The following is a 19,665-nucleotide window of genomic DNA, read 5'->3' as shown; positions in this document are numbered from 1 at the left end:
CTTTCTGGAAGTCCAGGTTGTGGTGAACTACATTTACCTGTTTGGACACGCTCCCCCCCCCCCCCCCCCCCGCTGACTGCTCCTGTGGCTCCTCCCACAGACCCCTGTATAAAGGCAATTGGAGGCACTGCTCCTCCCTCAGTCTCCAGGATGTTGTGTGGTGGGCTCTGGCTGCTTTCGCTGCTTTCTTCCAGCTAATAAAAGCCTATCTCGACTCACGTCTCCAAGAGTTATTGATGGTGCATCACAGGTATACTACATCCACAGGCTCTCCCTTGTCCATTTTCATAGTTACATCCTCAAAAAAGCTCCAGAAGATTAGTCAAGCATGATTACATCAGGCGTTGTGTTCTTGGAATTCGACTATCATTCCGCATGGAGTCGCGTGGTATTAGAAAAGGACATGCAACCTTACAGAGTTAGGAATTCTCATTTGAACTGTCCAGTTTTGCAAAACTTTAACGACCAGTAAAACCAACTCACCTCCTTCTATGGATTGATCAACAAGCAATTGTCGATAATGAATAATGGAAAGCAATGTTGATGTCTGGGTCACAAATATGAGAACACACAGCTTTTTGAATGGGTTTAGCTACTATAAACTCTGATCATTATCTTGGACTTCCCTTTTTCAGGCTTCCTTTTAGTTTTTTGAGGCAAAATTTTATAATCTGTGTCCTAAATTTGTACTGTATCTTTAAAACTTCCTTCTTGTAGAGGAATTTGGGACTATTGTTGCTGTATTGTAGTAGATTTCTCTATTTTATCACTCTTCCATCTGCACAATTGTATTTTCAATATCCTTTCATAAAATTCATCTACAAAATAGACATCGCATTAAGATGGCCATTAAATTGTTGAATTAATCTTGGCATAGCTTTCACTTTCTAAAATTGGATAAAATGAACTTGCATATTCTTTGTTTTAGGAAACTGCTGCAGCCCAGGCTGAGTTGTTGAGACGTCAGGAAGAGCTAGAGCAAAAAGCAGCTGAACTTGATCGGCGGGAGCGTGAAATGAAAAATCTCACCTATGATCGTACGTTGTCAAATTTTCCATTGCATTTTGACATGAAATTTCTTACGTTTCTAGATTTATCTTTTCAGTTCATAGATGTGTCTGCAACATAGTTAACAAATTGGTTAATTGTTATCATGTGGCGACCCACTTCCCAGCGCACTCGAACCGGCTCACAAAGCAGCGCGCGCTGGCACTGAGGCAGGTCCCAAAGAGGGCGCCAAGCCTGCTTCACCAGCAAGGGGAAAAGCCTGCGTGTGGTACGGGACTGTGAATACGCGGCCCCTACAGCATTCCCGCCAGGGGAGGGCGGGATCAGGAAGGCTTTAAAGTGAGGCCACGAAGTTTGAATAAACCTCTTTTATAACTGCAGCTCACCGACTCCGCGTAGTTATTGCAGCGCTGCGTGCAGCACACCGCTACAATTGGTGACCCTGACGGCCCAAACGATATTTGGACCGGAGATGACGCCGCATCTGTTCATGCAGTTTCGTTAAAACTGCCAAGCTTCTGGACGCTGCGACCTCACCTATGGTTCCAGCAAGCAGAAGCCCAATTCCACATTCGGCAGATAACCTTGGATGCCACACGTTACTACTACGTGGTGAGCTCCCTCAACCTGGACACAGCCGCCCAGGTTGAGGAGTTCGTACAATCGCCCCCAGCGGACGGCAAATACACAGAATTCAAAGCCTTGCTCATAAGGACTTTCGGACTCTCTCGGCGCGTGCGAGCTGCCCGCTTACTGCACCTGGATGGTTTGGGGGGACAGGCCACCGTCGGCTTTGATGAATGAGATCCCTGGCTAGAGGTCACAAGCCCTGCCTCATGTTTGAGCAGGCATTCCTGGAGCAGCTGCCCGAGGACATACACCTGCTGCTGTCCTACGCAGATTTCAGTGACCCTCGGAAGGTGGCGGCCCGGGCAGACGTGCTGTGGAAAGCCAAGAAGGAGAGTGGGGCATCTGTCACACAGATCACCAGGCCACACTCCCAGCAGCAGACCAGACCAGGCCCGGCAGCAGAGCCCACTAACCCCAGAGGCAGGACTGAGGAGACCAACGAACAGTGGTGCTTCTACCACCAGCGGTGGGGTGCAGAAGCCTGCCCTGCAAGTTCCCAGGAAACGCCAGGGCCAGCCGCCGCTGATGGCTACGGCGGCTGGCCATCGGGATAGCCTCCTGTATGTCTGGGACAAGCAGTCGGGATGCCGCTTTTTGGTCGACACCGGAGCCGAGATCGGCGTCTTACCTCTGACGAGTTACGACACCCACAACAGAAAACCGGGTCCCACCCTGAGGGCCGCGAACAGCAGCACAGTAAGGACCTACGGCACCCGTACGGTGCGGCTACAGTTCAGCTCCAGCCAGTTCACGCGGGACTTCACACTGGCCGCCGTAGCCCAACTGCTCCTGGGAGCGGAATTTTTGCGAGCTCACAGCCTACTGGTCGACCTGCCCAGGAAGAGACTGGTCCATGCCGAGACCTTTCAAACGTTCTCCCTGGGTGAAGCCCAGTTGCCGGCCCCTCACCGAGACTCCATCATGCTGTCCGACAACGACTTCACCAGAGTCCTGGCGGATTTCCCATCGGTTTTGGCACCGCAGTTCACGGCAGCCATGCCCAGACACAGCGTACAGCACCACATCCCAACACAAGGACCACCCCTCCACGCCAATGCTCGAAGGCTTCCCCCGGGCAAGCATACCCAAAGACCTGCAAAACTGTAAGTTCGTTTTTGTACGACGGGGCGGACATCGGGCACCGCTACAGCGGCTCTACGGGGGGCAGTTTACGGTGATCAGAAACAACAGGTCCACATTCGTGCTGGACGTTGGGGGGGAAAGAGGAGGATTTCACGGTGGAGCGACTCAAACCGGCCCATGTGGACGGCGCAGCCGATCGAGATTCCAGCACCGCGGTACAGAGGCAGTCCTCCCAAACAGAGTCCGACACAGACTGAGGACATTGGGGGGTGTATTACCGGTTCTGGGGGGGTGGGGTTATGTGGCGACCCACTTCCCAGAGCACTCGAACCAGCTCACAAAGCAGCGTGCGCTGGCTTTGAGGCAGGTCCCAAAGAGGGCGCCAAGCCTGCTTCACCAGCAAGGGGAAAAGCCCGCACGCCGGACGGGACTGTGAATACGTGCCCCCGACAGTATTCCTGCCCTGGGAGGGCGGGATCAGGAAGGCTTTAAAGTGAGGCCGCGAAGTTTGAATAAACTTCTTTTGCAACTGCAGCTCACCGACTCCGTGTCGTTATTGCAGCGCTGCGTGTAGCACACCGCTACAATCAAATATTATAATATTTATTTTCAGATTATTAATTATGAGCCTGCTTAAACTAGCTTTGGTGTGTTTCATTCTCTTTTGTGCTGAAAGCAAAATCATTTTTTTTTCTATGTCAAAAGAGTTTGGAAAAAGCACAAGCAAATAGTGGTAATTAAGTTCAGTTTTGGTGGTTTAACATTGTCCAATTATGAATCTAATATAACATCCAGAGAATTGTAGGTGTTCATGCACAGAATCACTAATGTTCAACTAATCTCAATCATGGAGTTGGTTAGGATAGTGATTACAGAAGTAAAATAACAGCTTGTAGGGTATTACCAATTTTAGTAACTCTTGAATAACTTGTAGATGAATGGAATGATCCCCACTGGACAAATGGAGTACTTTTACTTTCTATGCCTTCATTATAGTTGGCTGAAGTATTTTCCCACCCATTGTGAAAAATACTCATTGCTGACAAAGATGGAAATGGTTGAGTTTTAATATTTCTGATTTTAGTTGGTCTGCAGAAGTGGTCATAATAAGTAATTACTTTCTCTTCAGCTCGGAAGAACAATTGGCCTCCACTTCCTGAAAAATGTCCTGTGGGACCATGTTTCTATCAAGATCTCTCTGTAGATATCCCTGTTGAATTTCAAAAGACAGTCAAGATGCTCTACTACCTATGGATGTGTATGTAAATTTTGCAGTTTACTTCATTAGTGTTTTATATTTGTAAAATATTAGTATGTAGCATGCAAATTTTTAAAACATTTTCATGGTGTGCCAGGTTAACTGATTCATTGTAATTAGTGTTGCATGTTCTTATTAAATTTACTGTAATTGCAATTTTGTGAGTATTCACACATGGCATTATCAATTATAAATTGAATTTCTCAAAATATCACATATAACAAATAAAGAAACCCTACTGTTTTGTTAAATAGTATTTAAATAATCAAGAGAAAAAATATGTTTTGATGTTTCTCTTTTTTCTACCATTTTCCCCCATCCCATTCCATTTCAGAGTCTGCAAGGTTCAGTGGCATTTTAGTAAAAAAATTTTCAATTATGCTTTCTAACTTAAGTTCATTAGTTTTAGAACTTCAAGTTAACTAGGCAGAATGGGAATACTAAATAGATTCTGTTCTACACGTTAAGAACCTCTTAGTGAACTGGCACGTTAGGTGCACGTGGAGGCCATTTGACTTCACAAACCTCCTCCATCATTAAATAAAATCATGGCTGCCCTGATTTTTAACCTCTGCACTTCCCTGATTACTCTCAATCATTTCTCACTCCTTGGCTTATCAAGTATCCATTTTTGCTGAAAATGTATTAAGTCTCTGCTATCTCTCAATATCTTAAAGAGATGAGCCTTATTTTAAATGGTGATCCCTTAGTTTTAGATTCTCCCTCAAGATGAAGCATCCAACCTGTTATACACCTTAGGAGACTTGTATAATCTCTCCAACCTTTCTTCAGAGGACAAACCATTACACATACTAGCCTAGTAAATCACCTTTGAACTGCCTCCAGTGCAGTAGTATTCACCCTTAAATAAGGAGATCAGTGCTCCAAACAGTTCTACGGATGTTGTCTCTCTAGGACAGTATGTTTTCAAAAAAAAAGCATAACTTCCCTTCTATATTCAGTTCCCCTAGTGATAAGGAAGAACATTTTTGTTAGCCTTGCTGGTTACTTCTTGTATTTGCATACCAGCCTTTTGTATACCAAGTGCCAGAACTCACTGATCCCTCAGTTTCTCTATTCTAATCTTCTGTCATTTAGATAATATGCCTGTTCATCCTTTTTCTTGCCAAAATTTACAATATTTAGTTTTCCTACAACTCCATTTTTCCAATGCATATTGAATAATTTTCATAACTTCATGTTGAATATAGTGGTATTTTGTATAAGTAGCATACAGAAATGCATGTAATTTTGATTTGTTTATAGCATATGGTGAATATGAAGTTCTGTTGTTGCATAATTTAAACAATTTAATTTCTGCTACAGTAATAAGTTTTTACGTACTTATAAACAGTTCTGATTTAAGATTTATTTTTTCTTTTCACCCTACAGTTCATGCAGTAACACTACTGGTAAATATTTTTGGTTGCCTTGCCTGGTTCTGTGTTGATAGCTATCGAGGCGTGGACTTTGGTCTGTCCATTCTCTGGTTCTTACTTTTTACCCCCTGTTCGTTTGTTTGCTGGTACAGGCCACTTTACAAAGCTTTCAGGTTAGTAAATTGACCTTTTCATATGCTGTATTTATAAAGTAAAACTGGTAAAGGTATAACCATCATAATTTTAAAAGAACCTGAAGTTGAACTTTTATGTTTTGCAAGAGTAGCCTGCACACCACAAATAATTTTTTTTTGAGAAGAACTTTAACTCTGGAAATTGTAATCTTATTCCTGCAATTTTTCTGACTTAATGCTAATGTTTATTTCATTAGTATATCATTATCCAAGTACTGATTGAAGCATACTGACATACCAAGACTTGCTTTATGATTTAATTTAATCATACATTTACTTGCACTATTCATTTTTTAATATATAGATATCCATTGTTCTTTCTATCTCAACCTCAAATTTGGTTCCCAGCTTTGACCTCCAAATAACTGAATCTCACTTGATACCTGTTTATTCCAATTTTGTTTGATACTTCATTGATTTTGAATAGATACTTTTATAAAATATAAGAACTCTATGTCAAAATATCTTTGTGCCACCTTTCTTAATATAAACGACAGTTCTTAAGTTATTAGTATCATGGTCTCAGCTTTTATTAATTATAGACTGAAAGAATCGAATTGTGTGCATTGTTGGAGATTATCAATTATGCAAATGGAAGCAGTAAATTATAATTGAATGTGGAGAAATTAGAAAATGAATTAGAAAACGCTCTGAAAGATGGAGCTTTATGGCTGAGCAATGAGGTATTCTATTCAGGATGTTAGAAAAATAAATCAAATAATTCCTAAATAGCATAAAACTAGGAGCTGTATCGGTACAAATAAATTTTGGTGTCTATGCGTACAGATTGATGAAAACTTTGCACATGTATAAAAGTAATCAAAAAAGTCTTTTGACAAATAATACTTTATTTTAAGATGACTTGAATCCATAAACAGGATTTTGTGCTTCATTTGTTCAGAGCTATGTTTAGACTTCTGAGGTATTTTTAGCAATTCTTGGAAAGCTTGGTTTGCCTTGTACAGGATACTGCACTTCCACCAGATAAAGCTATAAAAAATTAATTGAGAGCAAGGTTACCTTGTATTTCCTTAATTTAAAATTTCATTTAAGATTTAAATTCAATAAAAATTATTGAGATTCAGCATGGTAGAGGGGTTTAAAAATATACTTTCCTGTTGAAGGAATTGTGTTCAAGAGGAAATAGCATTCAGAACTGTCAACTAAGAATGAAGAAAGGAACTACTTTTTCTGCTAAGGCAGTAGGAAATTAATATTTTTAAGATTATGATTGGATATTTGTTATTTACTGGCGACAAGGGGGAACACAGGAAATGCTGGTATGGCTAGCCATTTTTTAAAATGGTTTGAATCTTAGTATGCTGACAGTTTTGCTCAGCACATCTGTTATCTATGCTGAAGTTGAGAATTTCAATGCAAAAATAGAAATCAAGGCAGCTGATCATCAGGGATTTTTGAACTGTGCTCCAAGGTTGTACTTCTTGTGAAGTCCAGAACCAGAGCTTAAATTTCCTAAAATAATCTTGCATCTGCACAGGTACTGTACTTCAGCTCACAGTTCCTGTGCCAAATTTAACCTGGTGCAAGGACAGCAAAGTCATTCATTTGATGGAAAAGAATGACTATAAAGGTGATGAGTTGATTCACATTTTATAAGTTAAATTTGACTAAAATAATTTTGCCTCATTTTTTAATATACATTTCAACTTGTTACAGCTAATAAATCAGTGCTGTGGCTGAAAAAGCTCTGAAAGCAATTCTGTGAATGTAGGGCCTTGTTGTCCATCTCAGAATCTTAGAAGGAGTTTGCATCAGGAGTCTACTGTACAATAGTTATGGATGATGAACAGCTCGTTGGATAGTCTGAACTATAGACAAGTTCAAAGAGCCTTTGTCTCTTTTCTGATTTCTCAGTCTCCCTTTTTATATCCTCCTGTTTTGGATTTAGATTCCTCGTCTTGGGAATCAATTATGATCCACTGACTTTCCTGTCAGAATTTTTAATTACATTCTAAACTTTAATCTAATAAATTCTGACCCAGTTTATTATTTTTTATGTGTTCTTATACAGGGGCTCCCTGGGCTCTGGAAGACTGGACTTGTAGATATCTAACACAACACAAATTCTTAAATGTTTAAAGGCTCTTTTTCAAGATTGGGCAGTTAAATACAGAAATACAAGTTATGGAAGTGTGGGTAGCAGCTAAAAACAAAAAATAATATTTACTTGTAACCTCTTGCAGTAATCAGACACAATTGTCTTTTAAGAATGAGATCGTAGTTAGTTCATAGTAGGAAACCACTTAAAGGGATTTGTTTTAGAAACTGATAAGGCATCCTCTTCCATGGATACTTGTAAAGTACTTTATCAAACATTGTAATATCCACTGATAATTTTAAGACTTTCAAAGCTAGCTATTAGCAGTAGGCAGTCTAAATCTGTACCATTTTAACTTCACAAGAAGGTAATAAATAGAAGTTTGTGTTAATCAATCCTCATTAAAATTGTTTCAAGCTTACAAAAAATCAGCTTAGAGTTTTCAGGAAACTGTCAGTACTCTTACATAACTTGAGGACTGCTATACATGATTTCAACCTTATGAAATAATTAGCATTATACAGACACAATGTGTTAACTTAATGCTACAGATTTTTTTATATTTGATACTATTTTAAGTAGCTTGCTCTTTTATATTTGTTTTCCTCTTTAATATTAAAATCATTTCTAAAAGGGGTTCTGCCATTTAGTCCATAGAATATCATTTTGAACTTTTTTCATGATTTTATTTTGACATGTGAAATAGACTTTTATGATGCTGTGCCCCAGTTCAGTTTCCCCTTCACTCTCCTTCAAGAATGTAGAAATCTAAGGTTTTGCAGAGATCATGGAGGGTAAATATCTTAAATAAAACTGACAAAGGTGCATTATTATTTCAGGAGTGACAGTTCCTTCAGCTTCTTTTTATTCTTCTTCGTATTTATCTGTCAGTTTGCTGTCCATGTTCTACAGTCAGTAGGAATTCCACAGTGGGGGAACTGGTAAGTATTACTTATAGATTTCAGTAGAATTGCCATCTGATAGATGTCAGTAGTCAGTATGACATTATTTTCTTGGCTGGATGATTTGTTGTTTTAATTAAATTAATTCTTAAGGGACATTAATTGAGTCTGGAGGAAACCTGCATGCATTCATTTGATTATGTGGTGTCGCTGATTGGCTCATCTCATGCTTTTAACCATTTCCTTGCAGAGCCACTTACAGCCAAGGCTAATTTGCCCTTTTTAAACCAGTGTTTGCATGTTTAGTTTTGGAGCAATGGTCACCAGACTGGGCTCAAGATTGAAAAATTGGGATTTTCTAACACCTTACGGCTGCCAAGACTTAATGTGTTCCTAAATAGTATATTTTATACCAAATTTACCTATCATGGGCCAGAGATCAAAACTTGAGACTTTTTTGGTCTGGATTTATCAGTGGTACAGTATATTTCAGCTTTTGGGACGTCCACAAGTGTTTTGTAGCTTCAGGAAAGAATGTGAAACATTTTATGTATTCTATAATGAGGGGAAATGTTTTGTGCTTTAATTTGTAAATTATTTTTGAAGTATTTAGAAAACCTTGATTTTGTAGATCTCTGTAGAAGTATTGTTACATAGTTTGCATTTTAAAAGATTACATTAAAGTTGTGTTTTTCAGTGGTTGGATTTCAGCACTAACAGCTCTAAATAGAAGTATTCCTGTCGGTGTTCTGATGATGATTATTGCAGCAGCTTTTACTGGTTCGTCTGTTGTCTCATTAATTATGTTTAAAAAGGTAAGCAATTGCTATGTATCAATTGTACAGTAGCACTTCATTTCATCCTGCTATTAATAAATTAATTATTAATATTGAAAACGTTATCACAGGAAATATTTATATCACTTTTTATTACCTTGCTTGCAAATTGAAAAAAATGAATGTGGAAATTTTCCAAAATTCTTGAGTTATTATAAAACTGATATCAAAATAATAAATGTGAGTCTTATGAATTGTGCAAAATCTCAGTAAGTATTCAGGGAAAACTTGCTGTTTTACTTTTCTATTTTACAGATTCCTATTTTGAACTAATGCCTTTTTTGATTAATCTATAATATAAACCTATTGATTAAATAACTGCCATAAAATTACATTATGTTTCTGTAATAAAATTTGCATAATGTGATACAAAAACAATAGTTAATTTTTTGTCCTAAGTGGTTTCCTTTATACTTGAGTTTTTTTTTCTTTTTAGGATAAAGACTGAGCAATCTTCTGTTACTCAAACCACAGCATTTGTCCTCCAAATTAAGACTATTACATCTTCCTTTGGTAGTTCATTGAAGCTGAATAATCCTTGTGGATTTTGATAATCCCTAAATCAATTTGAAACGATTGAATGCTTAAAGCCTGTACTTCCAGAGCTATTAAGTCTTTTAAAATCGAGCAGTATTTGTTTTTTTGCTGAAATCACAGCTACTATACATTTTTTTATTACTGATTTCATTCTGCCCATCATGGGTTGAGGCAGGTTTTTGCAATCTTAGGCATTTAATCATAACTGAATATTGACCCCATATAGTTCCCTGTTATAAATGCACCCCACTTGCAATTCAAGAATTAATCTCTTCCATTCACCTGAACCAAACATATATAATTATTGCACTGGCTTTGTTGCTAGCCTCTTATGCCATATCTTCTGTAACTTCCAACTCCTCAAACTTCGCTGATTTTATCTAACACTAAGTTCTGCTCCTTTGTTATTTTGCCAACCAACTCATAGTCACTTGTTTCTCCAAAATCTCAATGCAAATTTTTCACATTTACATTTAAGTCACATAAAAACCCATTGCTGTCCATCTTTTTGACTTTTGAAGATCTTCATGGAGTTGTCTTTCATTTCTACCTAAGATTGATTTTAAAAACACAGCTTCCTGCAGTGGATGCTAACTTGCAAATTTCTGAGATTTTAATTAATAGAGATTATGGGCACCCCTGGCAAGGCCAACATATATTACCATTAAATGGGGTAACAATATACCTTCATTTAATGGCACTCCCACGTCACTGTTGGGTAGGAGATTCAAAGATTTAGATCAGCTGTGAAAGGAATGGCACAGTATTTCACATGAAGGGCGTGAGTGACTTAGTGGAAGTCTCTCAATTTGACCTCTTGCTCTATCTCCCAGCTTTCCTTCTCACTCAGACGTCTGTCTTTTCTTAGGTGCCATTGAACATTATGGGTGGGATCTTTAAACATTATTTTGTTGCGAATACTTGCTCACTCATGTATGTTACTTGTCACAGCACTCTATGTCTGATGTTTATCTAGTTCTTGTTATGTGTATGCATTTAAGTATTGCATTTCTTGAGGGGCTGCAAATGAAATTGAATATTTTGCATTCATCTGTGAATATTCACAGTTAACTTGATTGAAAGGAAGCAGCTATCTTTCTTTGACTTGCATTTTAGCAGGGTTCCTTTATGTATTATTCTTTTGTCATGTTTGTATTAAGGCTGTAATGAGAACTTGATATATTTAGTCAAGTATGGTGGTGAACACTTAAGTTTCTAATAGGAAGAAGCGTCTGTAAGATTGTTCCCATCCTCAACAGTGGTTGAGTCCTTCTTGTGAGGATAAAAAATGAGGCTGATGGAATATATTGATCGGCTGCATTGCAGCCTGATATGGAAACACCAATGCCCTTGAACAGGAAATCCTACAAAAAGTAATGGATACGGCCCAGTCCATCACGGGTGAAGTCCTTCCCACGGAGCACATCTACATGAAGTGCTTTCGCAGCAAAGCAGCATCCATCTTCAGGGACCCCCACCAGCAAGGAGGTGCTCTCTTTTCATTGCTGCTATCAGGAAGAAGGTACAGGAGCCTCAGGACTCAGCATCAGGTTCAAGAAGAGTTATACAGTTAGCCCTCCTTATCCACGAGTTCTGCATGTGCAAAGTCAACCAACCGCGAAGGGAGAAAACCCAGAAGTGCTCTTCCAGCACTTGTTGTTCAAGCATGTACAGACTTTTTTTCCTTGTCATTATTCCCTAAACAATGCAGTATAACAACTATTTTACATAGCATTTACATTTTATTAGGTATCATAAGTGATCTAGAGATGATTTAAAGTATATGGGAGGATGTATGTAGGTTATCGTGGATCGGGATCAAGAAAAAAAATTGGAAGTTCTCTTACTAAGTAAGTCGGAACAGGTACATCCGGTATTATTTAGCGTCAGTCAAACGTTTGTCTTAGTATGTAGTGTATATATTTTACCTTTCTATGCATATAAAACACTTAAGAACATATGTTTCGGTGCTGGACTCGGGGAGTTTGATCCAGTGACAGATTGCTCCCTAGTGCGCACTCCATCCGTGCCTGTTTGCTGTGGAGGATCAAAAACCCAAAGCCCAATAATCAAACCACTGCGTTCCTTAGTAATAATTGTAGCTTTCATCGGGACAGGGTCTTTCTCCCTTTATCCTTTAAAATTGTTCCGATCATTGACTGACTGTCGCCTAACGCTTCTCCAATGACCGATGTTGCTTCATTTCTTTCCGATCGCTTTATTATTTCCACTTTATTTTTGAACGTGATCGTGATTATTTTCGTGAACAGAAACACTGTGGATTCAGAGCTCTGCTGCCAGGTACTACTGTCCACCTTGCTGAGAAGGTTAAATAAGGTCTGGGGTTCTGCTGTGTTCTAAGATTCCACCTTATTGTGACAGGTTGAATAAGGGACTTGAGCATCTGTGTTTTTTGGTATCCGCGAGGGATCCCGGAACCAATCCCTCGCAGATAAGGACTGTACCCCTCAACCATCAGGCTCTTGCATCAAAGGTGATAACTTCACGTAACTTCACTTGCCCTATCATCGAAATGTTCCCACAACCAATGGACTCACTTTTAACAACTTTTCATCTTAATGTTCTTGATATTTATTGTTTGTTTATTCATTATTATTATTTCATTTTGTATTTGCAGTTTGTTGTCTTTTGCGCACAGCTTGAACGGCCAAGTTGTGTGCTCTTTCATTGATTCTGATATGGTTATTATTCTGTTATGGATTTGTTGAGTACGCCTGCAAGAAAATGAATCTCAGGGTTGTGTATGGTGACATTTATGTACTTTGATAATAAATTTACCTTAAACTTTAGACATGCCAAGTTTCTTTAGCTTTCTGAAGAAGTAGAGGCACTTGGTGAGCTTTCCTGGATGTAAGTCTGTGGTTGGACAGGGTCAGGTTACTTATTAGTGATGTTCTGTCCTGGCAACTTGAAGCTCTCAGCACTCTCAACCTCAGCATCTTTGATGGAGATAGCATGTGCACCACTCCTCTTCCTGAAGTCAATGAACAGCTTTTTTGCTGACATTGAGGGAAAGATTGTTGTCTTAACACCATGCAATTAAGCTCTCTATCCTTTTTTTAAGATAAGACTCACCATTATTTAAGATATGGCCCTCTACAATGGTACAATCTACGTCGTTATAGATGGAGTTAGAGCAGAATTTGACCATGTGGTCTTGAGTGTACATGAAGGAGAAAAGGAAATTGAGGATGCAACCCTGTGGAGTACCAAGTCTTCAGAATAATTGTGGCAGGGACGTTGCTTCCTATCCTTACTGATTGCATACTATTGATCCAGTAGCAGGGGGAGGCACTGACTCCCAGCGTCGAGTTTCATGATGATTTTTTACTCGGAGTAATTGTATTGATGGCAGAACTGTAGACAATAAACAATACAGTAGTCTGTATGTGTCTTCATTCTCCAGATGCCCCAGAGATGAGTGTAGGGAGATGGCATCTTCTGTTGACCTGTTTCAGTAGTAGGAAGACTGTGGATTTGATGCATGTCATGACCAGCCTCTTGAAGCACTCCATAATGGTAGATGTCAAAGCAACTGAGCAGTAGTTGTTTAAATGTAGCGGTAGTTGTTTAAATCTTATTTTTCTTGGGTACCAGGATAATAGCAGTCTTAAAGCTGGTGGGAAACACAGATTTAACCAAAAGGGTCAAACATTTCTGCAAATGCACCCACCAGCTGGCTGGTATTCTTCTGCCGTTAATCAGCAGGTGGTGGTTTTGGACTCATTTGACCAATGAATACTGACACTGAGCCATCACTGAACTAATTGTGTTTCCAGAACCATATCCATAATCAGTCCTTCTAAAAGCGATAAATTGCCCCATGTTTCTAGTTTTTAGTTACTATCCAGAGATCACAGTTAGTGCATGTTACAGCTTTTAGATAAACATTTTCAACCTCATGGTTGGATAATCTATGAATATTGAATATCTGTTGAATCTCACATCACAACAGAAGTTAAAGCAGGCATTAATTTTTTTTAAATCCAAAACCTGTTAATGAGCAAAATGGGAGAAATTTCCTGATAATAAGATATTTTTGTTTTGACAATATTACTCTAATGCTGGGAATGTGTGCATAAATTGCTTTTAAAAATAGTCTTTTAACTTGGAGAAGAAAGATTATGTCCTCATTTCAAATATAGTGATTGGTTGGAATTGCAATCTTTTAAGAGTGTATTAATTTGTGATTACAGTTTGTAATTACAAACTAGATCTGTAGGTGGCATCCTGGTCACCAATATAGGTACTGTGGCCTAAGTTTCACTTGAAAATAGCCTGTGTAACATTTTTGATGTTGAAATAAATGTTATATTCTGTGAACTTTCCATTTATTATTGGTTTGAATTCCTGATCATATTTGTCTGCACTATTTTGCTTTTGAATTATTAATTAAAAAATTTTCCTCCTTAGGTGCATGGAATGTATCGTACTACAGGAGCTAGCTTTGAAAAAGCTCAGCAAGAGTTTGCAACTGGAGTAATGTCTAACAAAACTGTACAAACTGCTGCAGCAAATGCAGCCTCTTCTGCTGCTCGTGGTGCTTTCAAAGGCAACCAAATTTAGAAGAGGAAGGGAAGCACACCATCTCTTCAAACACATTTCACCTAATCCATGTACCACTCCAGTCATTACAGCCACACTGATATCTATGAACATGATCTCGTCATAACTTCAGCATGAACCTTTATATGGGGAAAAAGTTAAAAAAAAACAACTTCACATAGCCCTTGAATTAGGTTTCGCATGGGCTAAAAGATGAGAAACTGTACTCTTATACTTGCTTGACAGAAACATTCTTTTTTAATTGCTTTTTATTTTCCATAGATATTTTGGATCGTTCATACTGATCTGTTTCAATCCTTTGTTGGCTAAGCTGTAAATAGCATGTTTCACTGTCTCCTTAATATTGTATTTCTGAATTACTGGAGAATCTTGCGTCTTCTGTGTTACACTGGATTGCTGTCTAATTTGCACGCAACTTTGTGATTTGAAGAATTGTTTGTACTACCAGTGTACATTTGGATTGGGTTTTTTGTGTGAAGCATCATCTGTAGCTACCCTAAAAAAAACACTTCCAAGTTGATGCTCAACTACTTTTAACCATGTTTAATTGTTTGCAATTTTTCTCTTTACTCTCCTACATTGTCTATTAACTAAAAATGCCATTCATCATTCTTATACATTTTGGTGGTGTAATCACATGGTTGATTTACTATTTCTATTGTAATTGAATACAAAACTGTAACTATAGATCCTAAATTGTTGGAGTACGAGCTTTGTAGCAAAGTGTAATTTGATATTGTCAAATACAAGTGGAGTGAATTTATGAAATGTCTTCTGGAAATTGAACTGCAATAATTAAGTATGTTGTGCCTTCAACTAATACAAATTAACAGTGCAAAACCAATTCCTGCCATAAAATTTTTTGAGAAATTCCAATTCTACTTGTGAAAATGGTTGTACTTGCCCATTTTAATCGGATCTATAATTTCAACTATTGGCATGTTGAGTAGTGTTTTGGGCTCCTGCTGGGCATTTTGTTTCATTGGATCATTTGTTGGGAAAAGTATATTTTTCCACTTAAAATAATTGCTTTAATTAGATTTCTGAAGGCGGTGTGAATTGAAGAGAAATAAAATGGTTGAATTGACAGCTTTTTAAAATGACAGAGTAAAGCAACAGATTGTACTACTGTTAAATGTTACAGTCTTGTTGATCAATGAGATTATTTCTTGCCTTCATGATGGATGTTATGATTGGCTCTTGATTATGTGTCTTACCCTTTTGCAGGACTAATTTTGAAGTGGTGATGTATATTCTTGTTACTAGTGGGGTTTTTTTTTACCACTGTGCTGTTTCCTTAAATCAGCAATACCACTGAAGAAATTCCTGCTTCTATGAAGGGCCTGAAGAAAAAAGTACTTTTAATTTTGAAGAATGGATACTGTATTATATGGCTGAGTTTGGTAAAGTAAATGCAGTTTCTGAAAGTGAAATTGTACAAAGTTATTTTGTGTGTACAGAATTCTTTAAGTTAATTTAAATTTCAATCTGAAGGGCTCATCAGATTTGAAAAACTAGATTTAGTCAGCTAATCTAATTGTAGAAGTGTTTGTAAATTGCAGACACTTCTGTACTGTATTTGCAATCCTATTTATTACAGCATAATGTTACAGATATTCATGAAATATGGATTCCTCTTTGTTTTCCAGTTTGACTCTGAAGAGCTATTGAAGTGTGCAGTTTAGGTTTTTTCTCGTGTGTATGTTAGCTTGACTTTTAGTTAAAATTAATGTTAAGTCATTTATTTTATTTCACATACATCAACATTTTTTAATTTGTTGTATAAATTGAATTTTGAGGGATAATGCATACAATTGATTTTGAAGGCAGTTAAAACAATTTCTTCCAGAATCTCTAGGCATAATGTACATTGTTTATAGTATTATGACTTAATGTTGAAATAGGTTGTTTCAATTGTGTGTACAAGTACCATAAAATTACCGCTATTTCATTGCCTGTGACTATTAATTAATACTTTTGAACCAGTCAAGAGAAAGCAGGTTTTGTTTATTCCACAGATGGAGCTTGACATTTGACGCAACCAAGCACATTCTGCAGCTCTTGGCCACTGCATCATCCATTCACTAGAGGGCACAGTTAGAATTTATTGAGAAGTCGTGCTTACCTGTGAATGAGTTGAAATGAATATAGGATGTTAATCGCAAATTTTAATAACCCTCTCCCAAGTTTAGGAAAAAATACATTTGTAATAAGCATTTCTTCACAAAATCTTTAACCAAATGGCAATTGAAAATAATTCTAAAAATGTGAATGAAATATTGATTTATACAATAGTTAAGGCTGACTATGAATGTGGGAATGGAATGCTTTTTAAGTTATCATTATGACCAAATATCTTTGGATAGAATCAATGCATACAAATGGTAAGTAACAAATTGTTCTGTTACTTACACTTCTGTTAAGTGTTACAAGAGGCACTGAAGGAAATATCATCCTTTGTTTTTAACGTAATTAGTGATATTGCTATATTTTCTACCTGTGCAGTACTGTGATAGACCTTATCTAATTAGTAAAATTGTGCAAAATACAATATTTGCTTATAAACTTTTGGGTATGCAAGACTCAAATGTCAATGAAATTTCTTGCATAGAGAGAGTAAAGAGCAGAGAGAGTAATTCGAGGAAGCCTTATCATCCCACACTGTTGCATATGATTGTGGAAGGTTGACTCAGTGTAGATTTGGACTCTAAAGTATTTTGGTGGTGAAAATTTGAGTGTATGCATCCTTCTGGGTAGCTAGTGTCTTAAATTAATTGGCTTTGTTAATGAATGAAGTTACTGATATGACAAATTTGGAAATCTATTTCTCAGTGTTAATTGCGACATGTTGATTTGTATACTTTTAGGAATTTTGGTGGCTTATATTTGTAGCCTTGTCTGGGAAAATATGCAGGATCTGAAAGAAGAAACAAATGATGACGGAGCATTCCTATTTTTCTGTTTAAAAGGTGATTTATTTGACTACAGTGTAAACGAACTATATTTCGCTTAATAAATGGAGAAGTGTTCAAGATCTGTATATCCTTTTTACTAAAAAAAATGTCAATCAGGAGAGAGGCTTAATTTGATTTATAGACCTTGTGGTAATATATGTGAGCCCTAGCTGTCTGTCAGCAGCTCATAGTTGTAGTTGAATCATCTGATGTGACATGGAGCTGTACCAAGTAACTTGTAATTGGGAGCACATGGATCAAAAATTGATAATGCTGAGAAACTGCAGCAACTGTTATTAATCTAGATTTCAGACGTGTTTCCTTTTGCTTGTTAGGGTAGAAAGAGAATAACTGTGCACTTAGACACTATGAAAGAAATATGCGTGTTTCTGTTTGCTCCCTTCGGGCTTCAAAGCTGCACAGACATGGAACATTCCCAAGAGTTTGTCAAGAAATAAGGAGCTGACACTAAAAGGATGAGGAAGCCACTGAATAAAGCGGATATAAATGAACAGGCTAACATGGTTTACAGTTAAACACGAAAGAATTATCTATTGGAAAAATTGTGATCAAAGCAGAAGGCTGAAAGGCAAATAGAAGTTGAGAAGTATGTTAAGGAACAGCGTTTGAAGGTTGTCCTCCATAGATTTGGAGGACAACTTTAACAGGATACAAAATGTATGGATTCAACATAAAAAAAATTGTACCATCCGATGTGCTGTGAAACCATGCACAAGGACAAGAAGTCAATCCTTAATCTTGGTTTGCTGAAGTCAGCACGATAACAAAATTGAAAATTTAAGAAACAGCTGATGCTGAAAATCTGAAGCAAAACTGGCAAATGTTGGAAACACTTAGCAACTCAGGCAGCACCTGTAGAAAGAGGTAGTGCTTCACACTGGAAACCCGTTGTCCAACTGAAAATTTAATTCTTTGATGAAAGTGCCTGTTATGTGGAAATGAGGAAAGATATTTAAGTTTGCTTTGTGCCTTTGGATGCATTCCAAACTGATGTGGAAAAGAATTATTTGGGCAAATCAGCTGAAAAACTTGATTCCCAGAAATTTGTATGTGTCTAGAGAGGAAACTTTAAAAAGCTTTGTGTAGCAAAAATACCTAAAGAGAAAAACAAAAGCTGGATGACAACCCTTCCACTTGAAGTGCTACAATGACAGTTTTATGTGATTAAAAATAGAATTGCAGGTTAGGAAATTTGTTGACATTGTTACATGTGTCTTTCTTTGGGCTTTGAGGAATAGCGTGTAACAAAATATCAAAGAACAGTTGCGTTTGGATCACTCAACTATAAGATTTTCTTCAGAGTTTCTAAATTATCATGTTATAATGGGATCTATTTTGATTTATCCAAAAAATAATGGGAGCTTATTAAGTCCTCTGAAAACTTGTACAGTAAAAATGGAGGAAGACTTTGAACAGACCTGAATTTCGGAATTAAGCGTTTAAAAATGTTGGGCATTTGTCACACCCCACTTTCATTATAACAAACTGATGCATAATGTTTTTTCTTGCTCCATCTAGTTGACAGTATGAATCAGCAAATTTATCTTGCCTTGAAACTTTTTAACCTCACTTCAAGCAGATTGACCTTTCTACAAATGGAAGTGGTACAGAATATGTCATATTTACTTAATTAGACATGCTATCTTGATTAAATACTTTGAGTCCAATGAATCTACAGTTCTCAGGCTTGTGAAAAGCTGCAAAATTAATTTTTGCAACAAAACATTAAAATATTGGGTTTTTTTCTTGTTACCATGCTTCAGTTGCTATTTTTCCCCCCCTGGATCCTGCATTGCCATTTTGTTTTTTTTATTTTATACTTTCAGAAGTTCCATACAGTGTGTGAAGAAAAAAGATTTCAGGATGTATATTGTATACATTTCTCACACTAAATGTACCTATTGAGCAGCAACTAGACAACCAGATTGGAGAGGGCCATGTTCAATTTTAAAATCTGATAAGAATGCTGGCCATTTTTATTTTGATTGAAAATCTCTGGCTTAGTTGAATGCTGGGATTTGACAGTTAAAGGCTGATTGTAAATTTACAAACTGATACATACGCAGCCAAAGTTTTGCAATTCTGATGAAATATTCTTTTCCAGAATGTAGGACTTTTAGAAAAAAAACTGGATGAAGTAATGAGAAGTAGTTTTTCTTAAAGAGTGAAAACAAATCGACCAAGCAGATGTTTTCATTCAAGCCAATCTTGTGAAAT

The 19,665-nt window shown here is 37.5% G+C and overlaps 1 protein-coding gene across 1 annotated transcript in view; it reads left to right on the top strand.

The window, feature by feature from the left end:
* scamp1 (secretory carrier membrane protein 1) overlaps positions 1-16,427 on the top strand; it is a 43,667-nt gene extending 27,240 nt beyond the window's left edge. Inside the window, exons 4-9 of the mRNA XM_059974481.1 lie at positions 929-1,037; positions 3,851-3,979; positions 5,372-5,531; positions 8,451-8,552; positions 9,211-9,328; positions 14,321-16,427. Coding sequence (XP_059830464.1) covers positions 929-1,037; positions 3,851-3,979; positions 5,372-5,531; positions 8,451-8,552; positions 9,211-9,328; positions 14,321-14,473 — 771 coding nt within the window. The 3' untranslated portion in view covers positions 14,474-16,427. The remainder of the gene's footprint in view (positions 1-928; positions 1,038-3,850; positions 3,980-5,371; positions 5,532-8,450; positions 8,553-9,210; positions 9,329-14,320) is intronic.
* Positions 16,428-19,665: the final 3,238 nt, after the last annotated feature.

Source organism: Hypanus sabinus, chromosome 7 (assembly GCF_030144855.1).
Source record: "Hypanus sabinus isolate sHypSab1 chromosome 7, sHypSab1.hap1, whole genome shotgun sequence".
Lineage (NCBI taxonomy): Eukaryota > Metazoa > Chordata > Chondrichthyes > Myliobatiformes > Dasyatidae > Hypanus > Hypanus sabinus.
The sequence above is the reverse complement of the archived record's forward strand: the minus strand, read 5'-3'. Positions and strand labels throughout refer to the sequence as shown.